At 36.4% G+C, this 20,810-nt stretch overlaps 1 protein-coding gene across 1 annotated transcript in view; it reads left to right on the forward strand.

Moving 5' to 3' along the window:
• Positions 1-20,810, forward strand: part of LOC140243580 (MAM and LDL-receptor class A domain-containing protein 1-like) — a 95,541-nt gene that overhangs the window by 14,658 nt on the left and 60,073 nt on the right. Inside the window, exons 15-26 of the mRNA XM_072323247.1 lie at positions 133-168; positions 1,510-1,650; positions 2,184-2,419; positions 3,550-3,679; positions 5,004-5,039; positions 5,824-5,940; positions 6,376-6,411; positions 7,745-7,894; positions 10,108-10,340; positions 10,976-11,096; positions 12,543-12,560; positions 17,475-17,591. Of these exons, the coding sequence (XP_072179348.1) occupies positions 133-168; positions 1,510-1,650; positions 2,184-2,419; positions 3,550-3,679; positions 5,004-5,039; positions 5,824-5,940; positions 6,376-6,411; positions 7,745-7,894; positions 10,108-10,340; positions 10,976-11,096; positions 12,543-12,560; positions 17,475-17,591 (1,371 nt within the window). The remainder of the gene's footprint in view (positions 1-132; positions 169-1,509; positions 1,651-2,183; positions 2,420-3,549; positions 3,680-5,003; positions 5,040-5,823; positions 5,941-6,375; positions 6,412-7,744; positions 7,895-10,107; positions 10,341-10,975; positions 11,097-12,542; positions 12,561-17,474; positions 17,592-20,810) is intronic.

Genomic DNA, 20,810 nt, shown 5'->3' on the forward strand with positions numbered 1-20,810 from the left:
GTTTCAGAGACAGTACCTAAGGAAGAAGTACATCGGGTGCTTAATTGCTACTAAATTCATTGCCCTATTATGAACTGTGTGATGGAGAGGGTCTCAGGATTCAATTTGTCTGGTTTCTTATTCTTTTCGTAGATTATTCAACGAGCAGTTGGTATCAGACAACACAGGGTAAGATGATTCAAAACCGTCAGCGTATAATAGCAACATGCGACAACGTACTGTAATGTGCCTACGATTTCCTAAGCATTGATTTGAATTCTACAATGTGAAATGAAAACTAATTCTTGACAATTATTGATACTTAACACCAAGCAGATTATTTTGGTTTGGTTTATAATCAATACTAAATCGTTCCAATCCGGGTCGAATACCTTTTCAGAGTTGATGACCATATAAGACTTACGGTGTAGCAAGAGTATATAATTCATAACCTTTTGAATTTCAAGAGCGATTATTCATGCAATATTGGTATCTTTCAGGCAACATCAGTATGTTGAATGACAGGCAACATCAGTGTGTTGAATGATTTTCTCCGTCAAGATCAAATGTACCTCTTACCACCTGGAAGTATCACACACTGAAATCAGAAACGTTTTTGCCTCCAAATCGGCGTGAAAGATTTGACCATTGTAAGACCTGTCTGTCATCTCCTGGTAGCAAACTTGCACAATTATCTTGTCCTTGGATTAAAGGTTTCATGAATAGCTTTAGTGCAGCTGCGATTAATGTCGCAGAGAATGCAAAAAACGGACCTAATACAATGCAACTTACAAGCTAGCCTCATAAGGGTAAAGATCGCTTCACCTCCACCCCAAAAGGTTAAATTTATTCACCTTCTTTAGAAATGTAATTCAAATTTGAAATCGATTGAGGTCACATCTTTCAAGCACATTGAACACGAATGAATTTTTCGTCATTTTCCTGTGAGCTTCACTGACGGAAGAGGAGATTGAATCTGTAATTGAATAAACACGAAAGGTGCACGTCACGAGGCAGACACCCACGCATCATTCAACCCACTAGTCATACAGCCCATGACTTCGACACTAAAGCAAACAAGGCCCACGAGACCGACAAGATAAGCAACGTGTTGTAATGTCGAATTACGTAGTGCCGAACTCATGGGCCTAAATTTGTCCAGTGTTGAACTCATGGGTATTATTTCTCCAGTGTTGAACTCATGGGCTTATTTGTTAAGTGTCGAACTCATTTGCTGAATGACTCGTGGGCTGTATGACTCATTGACGTTCTTCTTTTTTTTTTTCAATGTTGAACTCGTGGGCTGTGTGATTCTTCGGTGTCGGACTCGTAGGATGACCCCGAAAGCAATTGCTAGAGCAAAGAGTTAGTGTTTGGTAGTCTTGCCAACACTCGACGTGACATGCAACTTGATGCTCGTTTACGACACAAATTTGAGGAAGCAAACTCTGAGCATATATAGATGCAAATAGTATATTTAATACATTTTTTTTTTTGTTTTGTTTTCTAATCATTATTATCCTGGACCAGTTTCCGACGACTTCAACTGTGATTTTGAATCCGGTCTCTGTGGATGGCAGCAGGCATACGGCGATGACTTTGACTGGAGCCGTCACAGCGGAAGTACTGGGTCGCAAAGTACGGGACCATATGGTGACCATACCACCGGCTGTAAGCAAAATCCTTTATACTTGTTTTTCTGTTCTGTGAAGGAGATTTGCAGGTGTCGCTGTTGAGCTCCCCTATGACAGTTATTGTTGCCTGAATGTTTAAAACAGTTTATTATGGTTGTTAGGAATGTTTGTGCCTTTTCGTTGGTTGAGGATTTACACCTTAATACTCCTTGATGATTTTTCTTCCTCGGAAACGTTTTGTTTTTGTCCCGAGATATTTTCTGTCTTAACATGATATTATCTTAACATAAAAAAAAGACAAATTCATTTAGACTAAGAAATTGAGAGCAGATCAATCAACATCAAGAATATGCCGAACAAAATGCAGTCAAATAATTTGAAATAGCTATGTACTAGCAAAGGCGAGTGCAATATAGATTGACAATAAAAAAAAAAAATCGTTATTTTTTTCGAGGAAGAGATATTCACTACAGGAAAGTATCCCTCCGATACGATTGTGCATTTAATTTTTGATCTCGCTTTGATAAAGGTCTGTAATAGGTGGATAACTTTTTGTTTTTCTCCACGCAGACGGATATTACATGTACATAGAGACATCCTCTCCACGTGTCTATGGGGATTTCGCACGCCTATGGAGCCCCGCCTATTATGGTTCCGGGTCTTTTTGCCTAACATTTTGGTATCATATGTACGGCAGCGCTATCAACTCACTGAATGTCTACAAGTCAGAAACAACATTCCCGAATTCTACAGACAGTATATTCTCTCTCAGTGGGCAAAAGGGAAACTATTGGAATCAAGCACAGGTAATTCATTTCAGTTTTGAAACAATACGGAGCAAGTCGGTGTTTTGTGTATTTTATTGTCGATCTCCTTTATTTGTAAAGAAAGTGGAATGTTATGAGAGTTAATGAGTTTTCGAATAACTTCAAAAAGATCTTCGATGTGGCCGTCAGCCATTATCTCAGGACAAAGATAAATATTGTATTAAAATGGCTTTGATGTGTTTAATTTGTACTTTAAAGAATATCTTTCTCATTGTAATCTAGGCCTACAGACATACAGCAGTAACTACAATACACTGTTGATTAAGCAAAACCAGGGACAATCTGTTTCATGTCCAAATACTGCAGACGTTCAAGAAAGCTTTAGTTCATGAGTTGGTTTGAAATTGAAAAGAGGAAATGTGCAGTAGTCTTCCGTAAATCTTTTGAATCCGCATCTGCCCTGCCTGCCTGATTTCTTTTTATTTTGTTTTGTTTAAACATGTTAAATGAGGGAATGTTGGGGACGTTTGGTTTTAAAAAGTTATTATTTTTTCCCAAACAAATGCCTACACTGCGTCAAAGTAACTTTAACGCAAATGTTGTAAAAAAAAAAAAAAAACAACCCCCCAAAAACAAACAAAACAAAACAAAAAACAAACCCAAGGTATATACGTAGGATAAATGCGATCTGTAATCTACTATTATTGTGAACAGGGGTTGTCCTGCTGTTATGGGCAGTCACTCCTCATATAGCGTTTGAAAATGTAATACAGCCGTTTCTTCACGTAATCCTACAAGAGAGATGAAAACCGAACGCAAGTAGGAATGACAGATCTTTGCAGCTTTCATGAGAAACAGTAGCTGTTGCACATATTATTTGAAGCTTTGAAAAACATCGAAGTTTGTTGTGATCAACTGTGAGTTGCAAACAACTTAATCTCTTTGTTCGTAGACGTTGAAATTATTAGAATTTAGTGAACTTTCGAAGGCAGAGTAACGACACAAAATTTGAAAAAAAAAGTGGAAAGGGTCGAAAGTTTACATGACAATAAAGTAGTAAGTGAATACTAAGAATGCGGTGGAGTACATCAACAATCATCTACTATGTTTGACTAACTACTGTGTCGAGTAGCTTCAAACACATCATTATACATGCAATTGTTCTACAGATCAATATCTACAACAGTTACTACTACTACTGGCCATTTTACATCACCATGGAAGGTATACGTGGGAATGACTTCACTGGCGATATCGCCATAGATGACATCTCGATGTCATATGGATACTGCCAACAAGGTAAATGCACAAATCTTACATTTTCATTGACTGTTGTCGAGGTTGGAAAAACTCCACGAAAGATCTAACGTTACAATTATTGACTTGACAGATGTTACAATATTTTTTAACTTCAGTCTTAAAGGACAATTGAAATCACACTCATGAAAACTAAGAACGAAGATAAACAAGACTGAGATAAAAGACAATGACAATGGTATAGTGAATAAGACTTCCGACTCCCCATCGGAGGACCTGAGATCGATTCCTACGTCCCTCTTGACCAAGGGGAGGGGGGGGGGTGGAGGTGTTTCATAGAGCTGTTCTTAAAGTTACGAACTACTTACGAGCGACTGATGATCAGTTCTTGTGCTGAAATTATTGAACTTCTGATAAGTATAGCACATCACAACTGATCACCAGTCGCTCGTAAGTTGTTCGTAACTTTACGAACAAGTTCATGAAACACCCCCAGGTGTATCAATGGGTACCTGACAACGCTAGGGTAGATAATGGTAGGGCCCTCTGGTAGAGCAGTGACTACACTAAAGAGGCTATTCCCTGGCGAAAGAAGGCATTGCTCTTATCACTATTATTGTTATTATTATTATTATTATTATTATTATTATTATTATTATTATTATCATTTTTATTCTTATTATCATTATAATTACTATTGCTATTATCATTGTAATCATCATTGTTAATAGTGTGTCAATCAGAAAGGAAAGTAAAGTTTTGACATTACAGTGCATAAAGGTAAAGTAAAAGAATGTTTGTTTGATTGCATCTTCTTGAAATTTGAACGTCTTCAAATAAGTTTTTATTTCTTACACGATGCAAAGTCCCAGCGGCAAAGGCCCCCCCCCCCGCTTGTGATTTCAAGTGACATTTGTATATGCGAAAGTTTATAGGAAGGAACTTGAACAAGGGGAACAAGATTTAAGGAACTTAGTACGTCATCCACACTTCTTAATATATTCAGCTTAGTCAATGTGTATTTTAAATCGAGCAAGAAACAGTGTCAGATATTGCCTGTACAGTTTATGAAACCTGACACCAAATTGTATTTGGATTTGACGCACACACACATACCCACACACACACACACACAACCAACAAATCTTATTGCGTCTGGCAGAAGATAAAATAGCCCTTGGATTCACGATATCCATCCGTCAAATATCAGGTGCCTGAACGTTTGTAGACAGTCTGATGTTAATGAATAATCATCATGCACTTGTTGTTTCATTTGTATAGATGGACTGACCTTTGTTCCTTTCCATCTTCGCCCGAAACAATACTTACCGTGCATTTGGAATGTTTTCATTCATCTCTTTCACAGCTTACACAACTGATTATCCCGACTACACCACACAAGGTATGAATAAAAAATTGGCTTTCGCGACATGCATGCATGTATGGTGATTGGAGACCTCACCTACAATTAGAGTCTTTCTTTTTTTTGTTTCTGTTTTTATTTTTATTCTGAAACTTAACAATGACATATTGCATCACATTGTGTTAAGTTACATACTGTTGTGATACTTTTCAGTTAACATTCTGCAGAACAAATTTTTGATAATTTTTACATCTGGCATTAATACCACAACAGGAGGAAAAATGAACGTGGAACCAAGATAATTTTTGACTGCACTCAAAATCACAAATAACACTCGGGGACTGGGTCGAATACAAGCGAATGGTGAAGAACAAAACCATTTCGATTTGATACCATTTACTGGTTCTCAGCGGAACCAATATGCGGGAACATTATGATGAGAACCATTTTGGAGACAACGAGAATCGTTTCAGAACTTTCTTTAAATGGTATATTCAACACACACTGTCAAGTTGATGTTTTCTGAAAGAACATGCTGATTATCTTTGACTGCTGGCGAAATTATATCCGTTTGCGGTGCGGCGTTAATGCTTTATACTCAACCACATTTAAAAGCGAATTCAAGTCTTTTTTGGATAAATAATGTAAAGAAGGAAACGCGTTCATTCCTTTTTTTTTGTTTTTTTGTTCTGTGTATTAGAATTGGATGTTGCATTTCGACTGATGTATGCTACAATAACATGAGATATAGTTCTCCTTTGATTTTTATATCAATGATAAGGAGATTCAGTTTTGAAAGTTTTAATGGTGTTTCTTTTCATAGGATATCAGTCCTGTTATAGTTGGCAGTTCCAATGTTACGATGGGTCATGTATATCAGACTATTATCGATGCAATGGATACTCCAACTGCGGGGATGGCAGCGATGAATACAACTGCGGTATGTATCAATTTCCTTATACTGTTAAATATAAACTCAATTAACTGTGTTCTTTTCCGTCCTATTCTGGTTTATTTAAACTTTTAAAAACATTTGATATCTATATACATACTTACATAAACGAATATAAAGTTTACATTTCAGTATATAACATTATTGGCCTACTAAATACATTTAATATTTTTTGTCTGCTGCTTTCTTGTTTTTTTCCTTGCTGTCGTTTAATTCTGAAGTTTGTGTGTCTATAAATCTTGTCTTATTCGTAATTGTTTAGAAAATTGACTTGGGCGTCCCATTATTAGTGTTTCAGAGACAGTACCTAAGGAAGAAGTACATCGGGTGCTTAATTGCTACTAAATTCATTGCCCTATTATGAACTGTGTCATGGAGAGGGTCTCGGGATTCAATTTGTCTCGTTTCTTATTCTTTTCGTAGATTATTCAACGAGCAGTTGGTATCAGACCACACAAGGTAAGATGATTCAAAATCGTCAGCGTATAATAGCAACATGCGACAATGTACTGTAATGTGCCTACGATTTCCTAAGCTTTGATTTGAATACTACAGTGTGAAATGAAAACTAATTCTTGACAATTATTGATACTTAACACCATGCAGATTATTTTGGTTTGGTTTATAATCAATACTAAATCGTTTCATTCCGGGTCGAATACGTTAGCAGAGTTGATGACCATAATTATATGAGTTACGGTGTAGCAAGATTATGATTCTTAACCTTTTGAATTTCAAGAGCGATTATTCATGCAATACTACATGTAGTATCTTTCAGGCAACATCAGTATGTTCAATTCAAATTCAAATTCAAACTTTATTTTCACTTTTTTTTTCCAACAGAATGTACAAGAAACCATTATTATAAATATGACATGATAAAATAAAATATACATAACCAGACAGGATTAACAACATGTTCATGTCTACATGATTAATGATTTTCTCCGTAAAGATCGCATGTACCTCTTACAACTTGGAAGTATTACACACTGAAATCAAAAACGTTTTTGCCTCGAAATTGGCGTGAAAGTCTTGACAATTATAAGGCCTGTCTGTCATTTCCCAGTAGCAAACTTGCACACTTATCTTGTCCTTGAATTAAAGTTTTTATGGATAACTTTAGCTGCGATTAATGCCACAGACTGACAGAGAATGCAAAAAGTACTAATACTAATAGAATGTAACTTACCGATTAAGCTAGCGCAGCTAGCCTTATAAGAGTAAAGATCGCCTCACCTCCACCCCACAAATTTTACCTAATTTAGAATGGTAATTCAAATTTGAAACCGACTGAAGTCTTAATTTTAAAAGCACTTTGAACACGAATGAATTTTTCGTCATTTTCCTGTGAGCTTCACTGACGGAAGAAGAGATCGAATCCGTAATTGCATAAATGCGAAGGTTACACGTCACGAGACAGATACCCACGACTCATACAACACACTAGTCATACAGCCTATGAGTTATGGGCCTTAATTGCCTAGTGTCGAAGTCATTTTCCGAATGACTCGTGGGCTGTATGACTCATGGACGCTTTTTTTTTTTCAATGTTGAACTCATGGGCTGTGTGACTCCTTAGTCATGTTAGTGTAGGTCTCGTAGGATGACCCCAAAGCAATTGCTACAGCACTCGTGTGTTGCTAATACGCAACGTGACATGCAACACGATGACACAAAGTTCAGCAAGCAAACTCTGAACATATTATGCTGATATAGATGTAAATAGTATCTCCAATACAAGTTTTTATTTTATTTTTTTCATTTTTTAATCATAATTATCCTGAACCAGATCCCGGAGAATTTGACTGTGACTTTGAATCCGGTCTCTGTGGATGGCAGCAGGCATATTACGGTGACAATTTTGACTGGACCCGGAGAAGCGGAAGTACCCCGTCTTCAAATACTGGACCGTCAGTGGACCATACATACGGAACCTATTGTAAGCAGTTCGGTCTTGCCTTTATGTAGGTTTGATTGTCCTGATTACTTTTGGGACCAGTGATTTTAAAAATGTTCAAGGTATCACATCTGATGCATATTTCTACGTCAATTGTATCAAAAAACACCGTACCATATATATATATATATATATATATATATATATATATACATATCTTCTTTTTTTTTTTTCAATAAAGCCTAAAACATGAGGAGATATCGCTATTTTTCTTATTAAACCGTAACTGCAAAAGGTTTAGTACGGATTTTTTTTTTTTTTTATTATAACTATTGTTCACATTTCGTATATTTATGCTGGTTCAAATTGTTACTCTCTAAAAAAAATCGAGTGAAAATTTCACTCTTAAAGGAGTGAATACAAAAAAAAAGTGAATTTAGAGTGAAATTGAAGTGAATTTTGAGTGAAAATGTTCATTTTCACTCGTTTTGGAATGACCTCAGGGATCACTCCTAAATCTTCGAGTGATCCCTGAGGTCACTCCAAAATGAGTGAAAATGAGCATTTTCACTCAAAATTCACTCCAATTTCACTCTAAATTCACTCTTTTTTTTAGAGAGTACATTGGTTGTTTTTATCCCTAACTCACATTTAAGAACTATTTTGAAGCACTAACGCTGGGCTTTTGTTTCATCTGCAAATGGTAAATTATGCCTTTAACATTTTCATCGTAATTTGATGATGCTTCTTTTTCTTTGAATGAGATTTGTCATTGCCGTAGATGAACTTCTCTATGCCCATTCATATGTGTTATTATCATTTTTGTTATTATCATCTTACGAACAGTAAAATTTGAAGAGCTTGATCGCGAAACTAGTAAAGCTTCATTTTCAATTTATTTTTGTTTATTCTCGAGTACATACTCAAGACCCCCAAAACAACAACAATAACAACAACAACAACAACAACAAACTTTCCAATAATACCCCACTGTTACTTATCATTTTCGTCATTTTTGCGAAGGTTACAAATACACTGACAAGGATTGAAATGCAATGCAATTGATAAAATAAATGAAATGAATGAAAAAAGAATGGAACCTGTTTTGCGATCACATTCTACCTTGAAATTATGGAAAACACCTTTATGATAAATCACTCCTTACTGACCATGGCACAAAAACGTTGATTTTTTTTGATTTTTTTTTTTGTGGCAAATTGTGATAACCTTTCGTATATTACACAACATCAATAAATATTTACGACATTTCGATCCCAACATTCATGATCTCGTCAGGAATTGTATTCATTGTGTTCGCCCCCCCCCCCCCCCATCGATGTTTCGCGCTATAATTCTGTAACGCGAGAAGGCCTCGTCGCGAGGCTTCTTGACTTTGTTTGTTCAAGTCTAGCGCAACGTTTGAGACAAATTTGCAACGTCCGCGCATTGCGAAGCCACACCCATTTTTGTCATGGAATGTCGCCCCCAAACGGGCACAATTTTGTTATTGTGTGTACATTTCCTATGGAAAACAGTGCTCTGTCATGAAAGTCGTAAAAACCTGACTATTTTTACAATTAATCACTTTCATTGATTAATTTTGTGCTAATTATGGTAGAAAATAAGAAATCTTGGAAGTTTTTGTGATGTAGAATTGTTGAATATGCTAAAACAGATTTACAGGTCAAAATTTAGACTCTCAATGCTTTTGATTAGGCTAGAATATGATCTTGAGCTTAATTTGCATAACTAATTAACTAAAATTAGAAATTGACTGTTTCAAAAAATCTTATGACTTAATCTCGTAGATTATGACGTGGGTCTCACGCATGCAAAATTTCATCGCGGTCGCTCCACCGATGGCCGAGATCTCGTGGGGGGGGGGGGAGGGGGGGGGGGGCGGAATCCATCCCCCCCCCCCCCGGTCTGAGCATAGCCAAAAAGCCCGGCCCTTTTAGGGTTAAAGTATTGAACCATAAATGAATTTGACAAAAGAGAGATAGTGACATATTTCTCTAAAGGAGCAGAATTTCAACCTCAAACTATGCTTGCTACAAAAGTTCTCTCTGAAATGGTGAGAAAATGTGTAGCAAGTAGCGTTTGATGCACAACAAGGAAAAAAAAATTATCATGTACAAGAAAATGCTGATTAGAATAGGGGGCATCGCTGTAAATTTACTGTGCCTTTAATTCTTAACCTTTATAACATCAACATGTATTTACAGCTTGTGACCTGCTCACCCTTTTACTTGCAGCTGGATATTATATGTATATAGAGACCTCTTCAGGTTATGACGGATATGTTGCACGCCTATGGAGCCCCGCCTACAATGGAAACGGCTACTCGTGCCTGACATTTTGGTCTCATATGTACGGTAGCACAATCAACACACTAAATGTCTACAAGTCTGAGTCAAGGTCACCAAATGCGACGGACATTTTATACTCAGTCAGTGGAGAAAGGGGAAACTATTGGAGCCAAACGCAGGTGATTCAGTGAGACCTATTTCCATACATATTTCATTCATATTTCTACTATATGTTTGAAAAGAAAATGAGCCGTAGAAGAAAACATAACCTGAAAGAAACCATCTATGTGGCACTCGCAAGACACTGAGGATCAAAAAATGGAATTACACATTTTAGTTTTTGAACGCAAATGTACACATCCAGACACACACACGTTCACGCACGCACACACACACACATACATGTATATATATATATATATATATATATAGGGCCTACATGTATTATTTATATACATAGACTTCTTTTTTTTTTCTTTTACAGAAATGTATTCATTTTTAGGAGCCAATTACTGTAAAATCTCCAAAGTATTTAGATTCCTGTGTGCAAAACCAGGCAATTCATAATAGGTTTTGATTCAAAAGGTGCTAAATAAAGCAGAATCCAATGAGAAACCTTTGATTGGAGACACATTAAAAAACCATTCCATGCTAATGGATTTGGAAAGTAGAGAAACTGGACCAGTGAAAAGGGCTGAAAGTCAACAAGCTCACAGTGCATGTTAAAAATGCGGTGCATGTTAAAAATGCAGGACATCAACCTACTGTGTCGAAAAGCTTCAAACACGTCGTCATATATTATATATTAATCCAGATCAGTATTTACAACTACTACCGGTCATTCTACATTACCATGGAAGGTGTACGTGGGAGTAGCTTCACAGGTGATATCGCCATAGACGACATTTCAATTTCCCCGGGATACTGCCAACAAGGTAAAATGTACCAATTTTTCAGTGCTTACTGTCAAGGTTGGAACGACTAGTCGAAGGTAGAATCATAGAATGCATTTTAGATTGTACCTATACTTGAAATTCGAACTTCTAAAAACTAAATCAAATTCTAATGCGATGCACATTCTGCTCGAGTCGTAATGACATTCATTTTCAAATTGCAAAGAATTAAGAGTTTCTCCCCCATTTCGCCCTAAGAAAGAGGAAAGAAGTCCCAGCGCTACGTTTTCACGTTACTTTAAGTGACGTTCGTAGCTGCGAACAGTTAGGGCTGTCATAGCGGTGGGTGAGTTGGCTCAGTCGGTACCCCGTCTACCTCGACCCAAGCGACCCGGGTTTGATACCCGAGTCTAACAGAGGAATGTTGTGTGTTATCATCTGTCCTTCGGATAGGACATAAAATGGAGGTCCCGTGTGCGAGAGAGTCGCAACATGCACGTGAAAGATCCCGCTTCATTCATTCATCGCAAAGAGCAGGGTGTTTAACCCGGTGAAGTTGTCCCGCCTCACATCCAACTGGACCCCATGGAAGACCAGCTTATAGCTGGATATGGGCTATCCAGCCATCTTCTCAGATGGAAAAATGAACAAACAAACAAACAAACAAACAAAGGGATAAAAGTTGAGAACAAAAGACGTTAGTCACTCAAATTAACTCGGGACATTAGCCTTTTTAATCTATGCAGTCTATAGGCAAGATTTATTTTAAAGTGTCAAAATGTGATTGTGCGCATGAAATCTTAAACCGAATTTTGTTTGGATTCGATAAAGAATGATATTTCTGCACGCAGAAGATATGATAGTCTTTGTATGATAACATACCTAAGAATAATAGTCTTCAAAATTATCGTTCTTCCTGTTTAGTATTCTTAATGAACATGAAATGTAATTTCTCTTCCATCCACACAGTCGGGTCATGGCATATGGAAAACAGTTCGGTTCTAAACACTACGAACATTTCAAGTTATTATCAGAAATTGTTTAAATGAATTGCTCTTAACAGATTTTAATTCTACAATTCACTTTGATTTTAAGTGCAAAGTTCCGCACTTTCCTATTAAATGTAGCACGTGCCACTAATGTTAGGTTGTTCAATTGCGACTGTGTACCCTTCCGTGTACGAGTGTGGCATTTTGAATGGGTTATCTGAATTCTAATCATGGAGTTTTGTATTGCTTTTGTAATTTGGGATTATTATTGAGCTGTAAGCTGAATGTAGTAACCATTGACCGTCTCTATTTTTCTTAGTTTGGTTAAGTGTTTCAACGCAGGCTTAAGACAACACGTGCTTCTCGTTTGTAAACAATGTAGAGATTTGTCTACGGTGAATATCTATAACCAAGACTTGAATTAGGCAATGTTAACAAAGTAAAAAAGAAGTATGCACTATTTCTGTATTGCTGAACTTCTTCTTCATTATCTCTGCAGGGGGATACACAACACAAGGTATGATGATACACTGAATTTCGTAAAATGTATGGAATTGATGATTTCACCCCCATTCAGAATTTCATGGATTGCTTATTTGTGTGTGTGTGTGGGGGGGGGGGCGGTAAGTCACATCAAATATTCCACCACACTGTGCTGAATGATTAATGTCAGAAATTATTACATCATAATGAATTATGTGTATAATTATATATATATACATATATATATATATATATATATATATATATATATATATATATACATGTACGTATCATGCAGCTTCATACTATTACGAAGCTGCATAGTACCTGTCATATTATACTATTTTATGATGTACAATGTATGATAGGATAACAAGAGAATATTAGGGAAAAAAACACATGCCTCTGAAATTAAAGCCCTATAAGTTTGTGACCATCTGGTTCATTATAAAGACTTAGGGAATGTTGATTGATTTTCCTCTTTCATTTACCCCTCCCCACCGCCCCCCTCCCCCCCAAAAAAAAGGTTAGTAATGCCCGTAAGGATTTCAAGGATTCTCTTCGTGACCCCTGTAGACAACAGATATGGAATAACAGTAACCTTGCATTCTGTAATCTGTTTCTGGAATTGAACTGAAGTAAAACTTGTATTAAATACACTCATGTTAATAAACATTGTGTTCCTCAGCTGCAAGTCCATTTTCACGTTTATGTGCATTATCTTATGCCACATTTTGGTATTAATAGGCCTATACCTCTTGACCATCTTGGTGTCAGCTCACTACTGCATAATCATGTAAAGTCATAATTAAATCAAGTAGGAAACGATTCCCATTTTTTCTCATCTGTCCGGCAAAACTCTCTCCTTCTGATGTAAGGAAGAAAAACTAGTTTTAGAACATTTATAAAAACAACTTCAAAAGAATGTGATGTTTTTGTTTGTAGGTTATCAATACTGTGGAAGCTGGCAGTTCCAGTGTTACAATGGAAACTGCATACCAGATTATTGGCAATGTGATGGAGATAGCGACTGTTCCGATGGCAGCGATGAATACTATTGCGGTAGGTGTCGCATTTCATACGTGACACCAGCCTATCCGCTCCATGAGTTCTATACTTCTACAACCCCGTTAAACTTTAAAATCTTGAACATCCCTCAGATGTGTCTTTAATTAACATGTTTTCAGATGATTTTGCATGCATTTGACTATTATTAAATTCTTTGCGTTAAACGCAGTCGTTATGTTCACGTTTTGCTGTTCATCATTAGCAGAAAAAGATAAGGGTTTATGATTTCAAAACTCCCAGTGCACCAATCTGCCTTATAAAAATATCTATGTACTCTTTTGACTATAGATACTGACTTTTATTCTTTCTTGTAATTTGAATAAATAGAGACTTAAAAAGTACATTATTTTTCGTGCAGTTTTATGCAAGATGTATGTAAGATGTTCTTAATGAACATGAAATGTGATTGTAGTTAAATCCGCATTGTCGAGCCATTGCCAACGGAACCCCATTAGGTACTATACTTTCTACAGAAAAATCAAGTTATCTTCCGAAATAGTTCAAATAAATTGACTTCAAACGATTTCAGTAATTCATAATTCACTTTGACCTTCAATTCGCTATTCCACACTTTGTTGTGAAATGTCATAAGTGGCGCAGATTGCTTGGCTGTTTTCTGAAAGTAGAACTGCCACGAGAATATTGTGTCGTTCTGCATGGTTTTTCTGGAGATGCTTTGTTGTTGTCGTTGTTTTTTTTTTTTGGCGATTATTAAATTGTATAAACGTTGGTCGTCATTACTTGTCTAAGTGTTGTGCACATGTCTTTTTTTCAACGATAACCATTATCAGCGAAATGTCTTATAAGTTCCAAAACCATGTACCAACTATTCTGTTTTCTGTAATCCTTCTTCATCATCTCTACAGGGGGATACACAACACAAGGTATGAGGATTTCCGTAGCAACTATAGAATTTACAATTCAACCTCATATGAGGATTAGAGGCTTGTCGTCTGTATTTTTGTTGAAAGGGGTTTTGTCACATTATGTTACGATCCAATCACATTAAGACGTGATTTTTTTTTTTTCAATTTGCCTCCCTCTAAAACTTCATTCTCGTTTTTGCTTTCATGCAATCACATTGTTTCAAATAGTGACCTAACGTATTCATGCTATGATACCTCGGCTTGATGTTGGTTGATAAGATTATCATGCTATTTAATATTCCTCGGATATGTAATGGCAAGAAGGAATAGATTGTTAGAAAATCATTTGTTGACCCCGGGCTACTTTTTGGAACAATAATAAGCAACTAAGGGCAGCCGTGAAAACAAAGAGTCGTGTAATATTCTTGTTTGTAGGCTACCAATACTGTGGAAGCTGGCAGTTCCAATGTTACAATGGAAACTGCATACCATCATACTGGCAATGTAATGGATACAACGACTGTTCCGATGGCAGCGATGAATACTATTGCGGTAGGTGTACATTTCATATATGTCACCAGCCTATCCGCTGCATGAGTTCTATACTTCTACGACCCCATTAAACTTTAAAATCTTCAACATCCTACAGATGTGTCTTTAAGTCCCATCTGTTTAACGATGATTTGCATACCTTTGACTATCACTGAATTTGTTTGCGTTAAAGGCAGCCGTTATGTTCACGTGACACCAGCCTATCCGCTCCATGAGTTCTATACTTCTACAACCCCGTTAAACTTTAAAATCTTGAACATCCCTCAGATGTGTCTTTAATTAACATGTTTTCAGATGATTTTGCATGCATTTGACTGTTATTAAATTCTTTGCGTTAAACGCAGTCGTTATGTTCACGTTTTACTGTTCATCATTTACAGAAAAAGATAAGGGTTTATGATTTCAAAACACCCAGTGCACCAATCTGCCTTTAAAAAAGTATCTATGTACTCTTATGACTATAAATGCTAATTTGTGTTCTTTCTTGTAATAACAATAAATAGAGACTTAAAATGGTACATTATTTTTCTTGCGGTTTTATTGAAAGTATGAAAGATGTTCTTGACGAACATGAAATGTGATTGCAGTTGAATCCGCATTGTCGAACCATTGCCAACGGAAACACGATAGGTACTATGCTTTCTACAAAAATGTCAAGTTTTCTCCCGAAATAGTTGATATAAATTGACTTCAAACGATTTCAGTAATTCATAATCCACTTTGACCTTAACCCTATAAAGCCCAAGGGGGGGGGGCACATTGTGCCCCCCTACCATATTTTCGTTTGCCACTCCTATACACTTTACTCGATTTCAACCAAATTTGGTGACCTTTCCTAAAATCTTATTGTGAACATTTTGATATATAATTTAGCTATGTCCGATATTGCTGGTTGCCATGGCAACCGTAAACTGACAACCATGTCAGTCAGATTTTGAATGATTTTCTGTTCCAATTTCACTTAACAATATAATAATGGGTGAAATGGGGTTTTCTTGGCTGTAATTTGCTGAAGGACTAAAATATGAAGTAATTATGGTTGTGAATTACCCTGAAATGGTCTTCTTATTATTTCCTCTATTTTTTATATGACATAGGCGTCAAACAATAGATATAATAGAAATAATTGAAAATACAGCATTTTCCAAAGACTACACTTTTATTTTGTGTTATCTTGACACAAACTTTGCCTGTAATATCATTTTTTATCATAATATCAATCTGCAAACTCAAAATTTCAATATTTTGGAAATATGAAATGTGATACCAATATATGTACCCATTTTAAGCAATACATCATAGGTTTCATATATTTCTTTATATTGTAACGAGTAGCGCCCCCACGTGTTGACCTTGAGAAATTTCAACCATAACAAATAGTGAAGGTTGACTTGCTTTTCCTCTTTGGTAAATATGAAAATGATTGATATGAAATAGAAACATATATACTGAGGATAAAGAAATAAAAAGAAAAAACATGATTTTAGCGTATTTCCTATGTATTTCTGTATATTTTGGTAAATAGCGCCGTCAGTGGATGACCTTGAGAAATTTCCAATGTTGGGTCATGTAGAGTATGAGTTGCTCTACCCATGTACAAAATATGACGGTCATACATCATATAATAAAGAAGTTATATAGGGGGGGGGGGCACAATGTGCCCCCCCCCCCTTGGGCCTGGAAGGGGTCAAAATAGCTTGGGCTTTATAGGGTTAAATTCACTATTCCACACTTTGTTATGAAATGTCATAAGTTGCGCAGATTGCTTGGTTCTTTTCTGAAAGTAAAACTGCCACGAGAATTTCGTGTTGCATGGTTTATCTGGAGACGATTTGTTATTTTTTGTAAATGCTTTCTGATTAATAAATTGTAAGTAATAGTAATCATTTACCGTCATTACTTGTCTAAGTGTTGTTTGCACATAGTTTTTTTTTTTCAACGATGACCATTATCAGCAAATGTTTTGTAAGTTCCAAAACCATGTACCAACTACTTTGCTTCCGTGATCCGTCTTCATCATCTTTACAGGGGGATACACAACACAAGGTATGACGATTTCCGTAGCAACTATTATATAGAATTTACAATTCAACCTCATTTGAGGATTAGAGGTTTATCTTCTGTAATTTTGCTTGAAAGGGGCTATGTCACATTATGCTGAGATCCAATCACATTGAGATGTAATTTGTTTTTTCAATTTGTCTCCCTCTAAAACTTCTTTCTCTTTCTTTCATCCAATCAAATTGTTTCAAATAGTGACATAACGTATTCATACTATGACACCTCGCCTTGATGTTGGTTGACAAGATTATCATACTATTTAATATTCCTCGGATATGTAATGATAAGAAGAAATAGATTATTAGAAAATCAATTGTTGACCCCGGCTACTTTTTAGAATAATAATAAGCAACTTAGGGCATCCGTGAAAACAAAGAGTCGTGTAATATTTTTGTTTGTAGGTTATCAATACTGTGGAAGCTGGCAGTTCCAGTGTTACAATGGAAACTGCATACCAGATTATTGGCAATGTAATGGATACAACGACTGTTCCGATGGCAGCGATGAATACTATTGCGGTAGGTGTCGCATTTCACTCCTCCTGAAGCTTTAAGGTCTTGAAAAGCCTGCTGATGTTATTGTAAATCATGTGTTTTCAATTTGTTAGGCATGCCTTTGTTTATTGTTGAATTCTTTGTGTTTGATGTTGTCGTTATATTCAAGTTGGATTCATAATTAGCAGACATCAAATAGGGTTTATGATACGACAGCATCTATTTCTCCTATCTTATTTGTATACTTATGTCTATTATAAATATCACGATGACATTTATAAGCCAATGTGTGTCTAACTTTAAAACAAATACGTCCTAATTGCATATTCCCTTGTTTGTCACCTTCACAGGGGGATACACAACACCAGGTATGAAGATAGACTGGATTTTGTGGCATTTATATTATGGAATCGATGATTGTAGTAGCCCTCTTCAGAGTAAGAGGGTTGCCTTGTATTAACATACATATACTTGGGGAGGATGGGGGTAGTGGGTAATCACATATAAAAGATCCAACCACACTGTGCGAGATAATGGGTTTCTATTTCTGTCAAAAGTCGTCACATTATAAACTTTACATTATATTTGATACGTCTTATGCAGTGTTACAGCATGATATTCCATATATTGTATACTAGTAATAAGAGAAAAGAAGGTTAGTAGTAGAATTAGTCGGTGACTCCGGGGTACCTTTCCACACACAGATGCTATCTGTCCATGCTTCTTGAATTAGTGATCCACAAATTACAACATACATGTATATTATATGTATATATAGAAACAATGACTGCAACTCTCAAGTCAAAAACTATCCTTTAAATTCCGTCCTCTTTTTGTCATAGATGTATCATTGTGCGTTAATTATTATATAGTATAAATAGCCACGACTCACGCACATAAAAAATCCTACTCCATTCATTCACTGCAAAGAGCAAGGTGCCCTGTGAAGTGGTCCCCCTGCCTACTCAGACAAGAAAACAGGAGAAAGATGCCGACTCCATGTAGTTCGCCCCAGCCGACTAGCAATAGCGAGCAAACGGCATCACTCAGGACCATACGCTTTAATGAATAAATCGTAAACATAAGGAAGTAACGGAAAGGCAGTTTCTTAAACTTGAGAATGCCCCAATTGTACTCTCACAGGATCATCTCTAAGTGTGGATGCAGTTCGTTTGATCGGTGGAAGTAGCAACAACGAAGGTCGTGTGGAAGTTTTTGTCGATTATCAGTGGGGAACAGTATGCGATGATTCCTGGGACATAAATGACGCCAGTGTCATCTGCAGGATGCTCGGGTTTAGCGGCGCCACCTCGGCACTTCAATCGGCATATTTCGGCCAGGGGAGCGGGCCGATCTGGATGGACAATGTCTATTGCTCTGGCAGCGAGAGTGACATCAACCAGTGTCCGCACAATGGATTTGGCTCGCACAATTGCGGTCATAGCGAGGATGCAGGCGTCATTTGTTATGGTGAGCAAGGAATTCCACAATTCAGGATGAATCATACCTAGGGATATACATTACGAAAGATAAAATAAAAGCATATACTATGTAATATGTGTTACATCTACTCTCATTAAAAAAAAAGAAAAATAAAAAAAAGGAAAAAAAAATAAAAAAAACTTTCCTGACTCTGATAATTGTAAGAGCCTGGAAAATAATGGCAATCGCTGTTTGCATCTTATTGTTAGTTTGGAGTGTTCTAAATGTTTATCTCTGATTTGAATTATCTCCTATGTTTATGTAGTCACGTTGTTATCTTTATGATATGTTTCGTTATTGGAGGGAAAACAATGAAAAATGGATTGAGGACGGCACAGTTTAATGTGTGTGAGGCACTTTTTATAGCGCATTTTTTTTTTTGCCCCCATAGAAATATGTTCATTTCAAGACGCAATTTTGTAAAGTAATGCTATATACCAAAAACTAAAATGAGAGTGACGTGTAATGTCACCATTCCCCAGCATTTCCTGGTGAGATAATTAGAAAATTCTAATAAAATGTGAAAGAGCATGTAATTACATGAGGAATTCAACATTTTAGATGAAAATTGGTTTTTGACATGGCTGAGAAATCCCAAACAGAGCAATCCTAATAAGAAGATGGGACCCGAGTTTTATTACAATCGCTTTGCTTTACTTTGTTTGTTGCTGCATTTGCTGTTGTATGTGATTTTCATCAAATAAACTCATTGAATTTCTCTTTTAAAGGTATATGCTCTGTACTATTTTATAAGTGGTTTCTTGGTATCTTGCAAAAAGTTAAAAGCACAAACCTCACCTCAACCAATACTTTACACATTCCTTTAAGATATTGCTTTGAAACGAAGAGCTTTTCAAGATTGATACTTCTTTTCCATGTGTTTTTTAAGTTATCATTACAGAGATGCCAAGTTCAAAAAACTTGTATGAGTGAGATTTTACATGACTCGGCGTTTTGGCGCTCGCGCGCATGCGCGCGCGAACGAGGAGGGTGTTACCCCTCCCATGGTAGGGAGCTTTTTTGAATTTTTAGCTCTTAATGATGCGATCTGGTGCATACTTAAGTGACTATTTTTTACTAATTTTGAAAGACAAAAGGGAAATATACCTTCAATTGCAACTATCACTTGAATCCTTTGAGCTATACTCCTTATTTTTGGCACAAATTGCAGACTTCACCCGATGCGTGAGAAAAATGGGTGCCCTGCGTGAGATCGTGAGACAGGCCCTAAATTCTTGAGTCTCACGCAGAATGCGTGAGACTTGGTAGCTCTGTCATTATCATTATTACTTTGTAAATTTTAAGTGAGAACTGGAACAGAAGCTTAGGAAAATAACTGCTTCTCGTTCCCTGTTTGTATACACATGTCCGTTGTAATGTAATCACAAATGACGATCAGCCAATGAATATCTGTGTTTTAAAACCATGTACTAATTACTGTGCATTTCGTAATTCATTTTTTTTCTCTCTCTCTCTCTTTACAGGGGGATACACAACACCAGGTATGTAGATACACGTAATATCGTGTTATATCACGCTATATCACATTTACATGTACGTTCTTTAGATTGGATTTTAATGAATGAGATAAGAGATATTGATTTATCAGTGAAAGTATTGGTGCTATTGTTTGGCATAGAAACCAATGTAATATAAAACGAAAACCAACCGCATGAAAAGGTACGAATAATATTATACGAAGACAGAATGGAAAACATGAAAAATGGAAGGAACAAATTGGCCTTCAAAACTCTTTTCTGA

Source organism: Diadema setosum, chromosome 20 (assembly GCF_964275005.1).
Source record: "Diadema setosum chromosome 20, eeDiaSeto1, whole genome shotgun sequence".
NCBI lineage: Eukaryota > Metazoa > Echinodermata > Echinoidea > Diadematoida > Diadematidae > Diadema > Diadema setosum.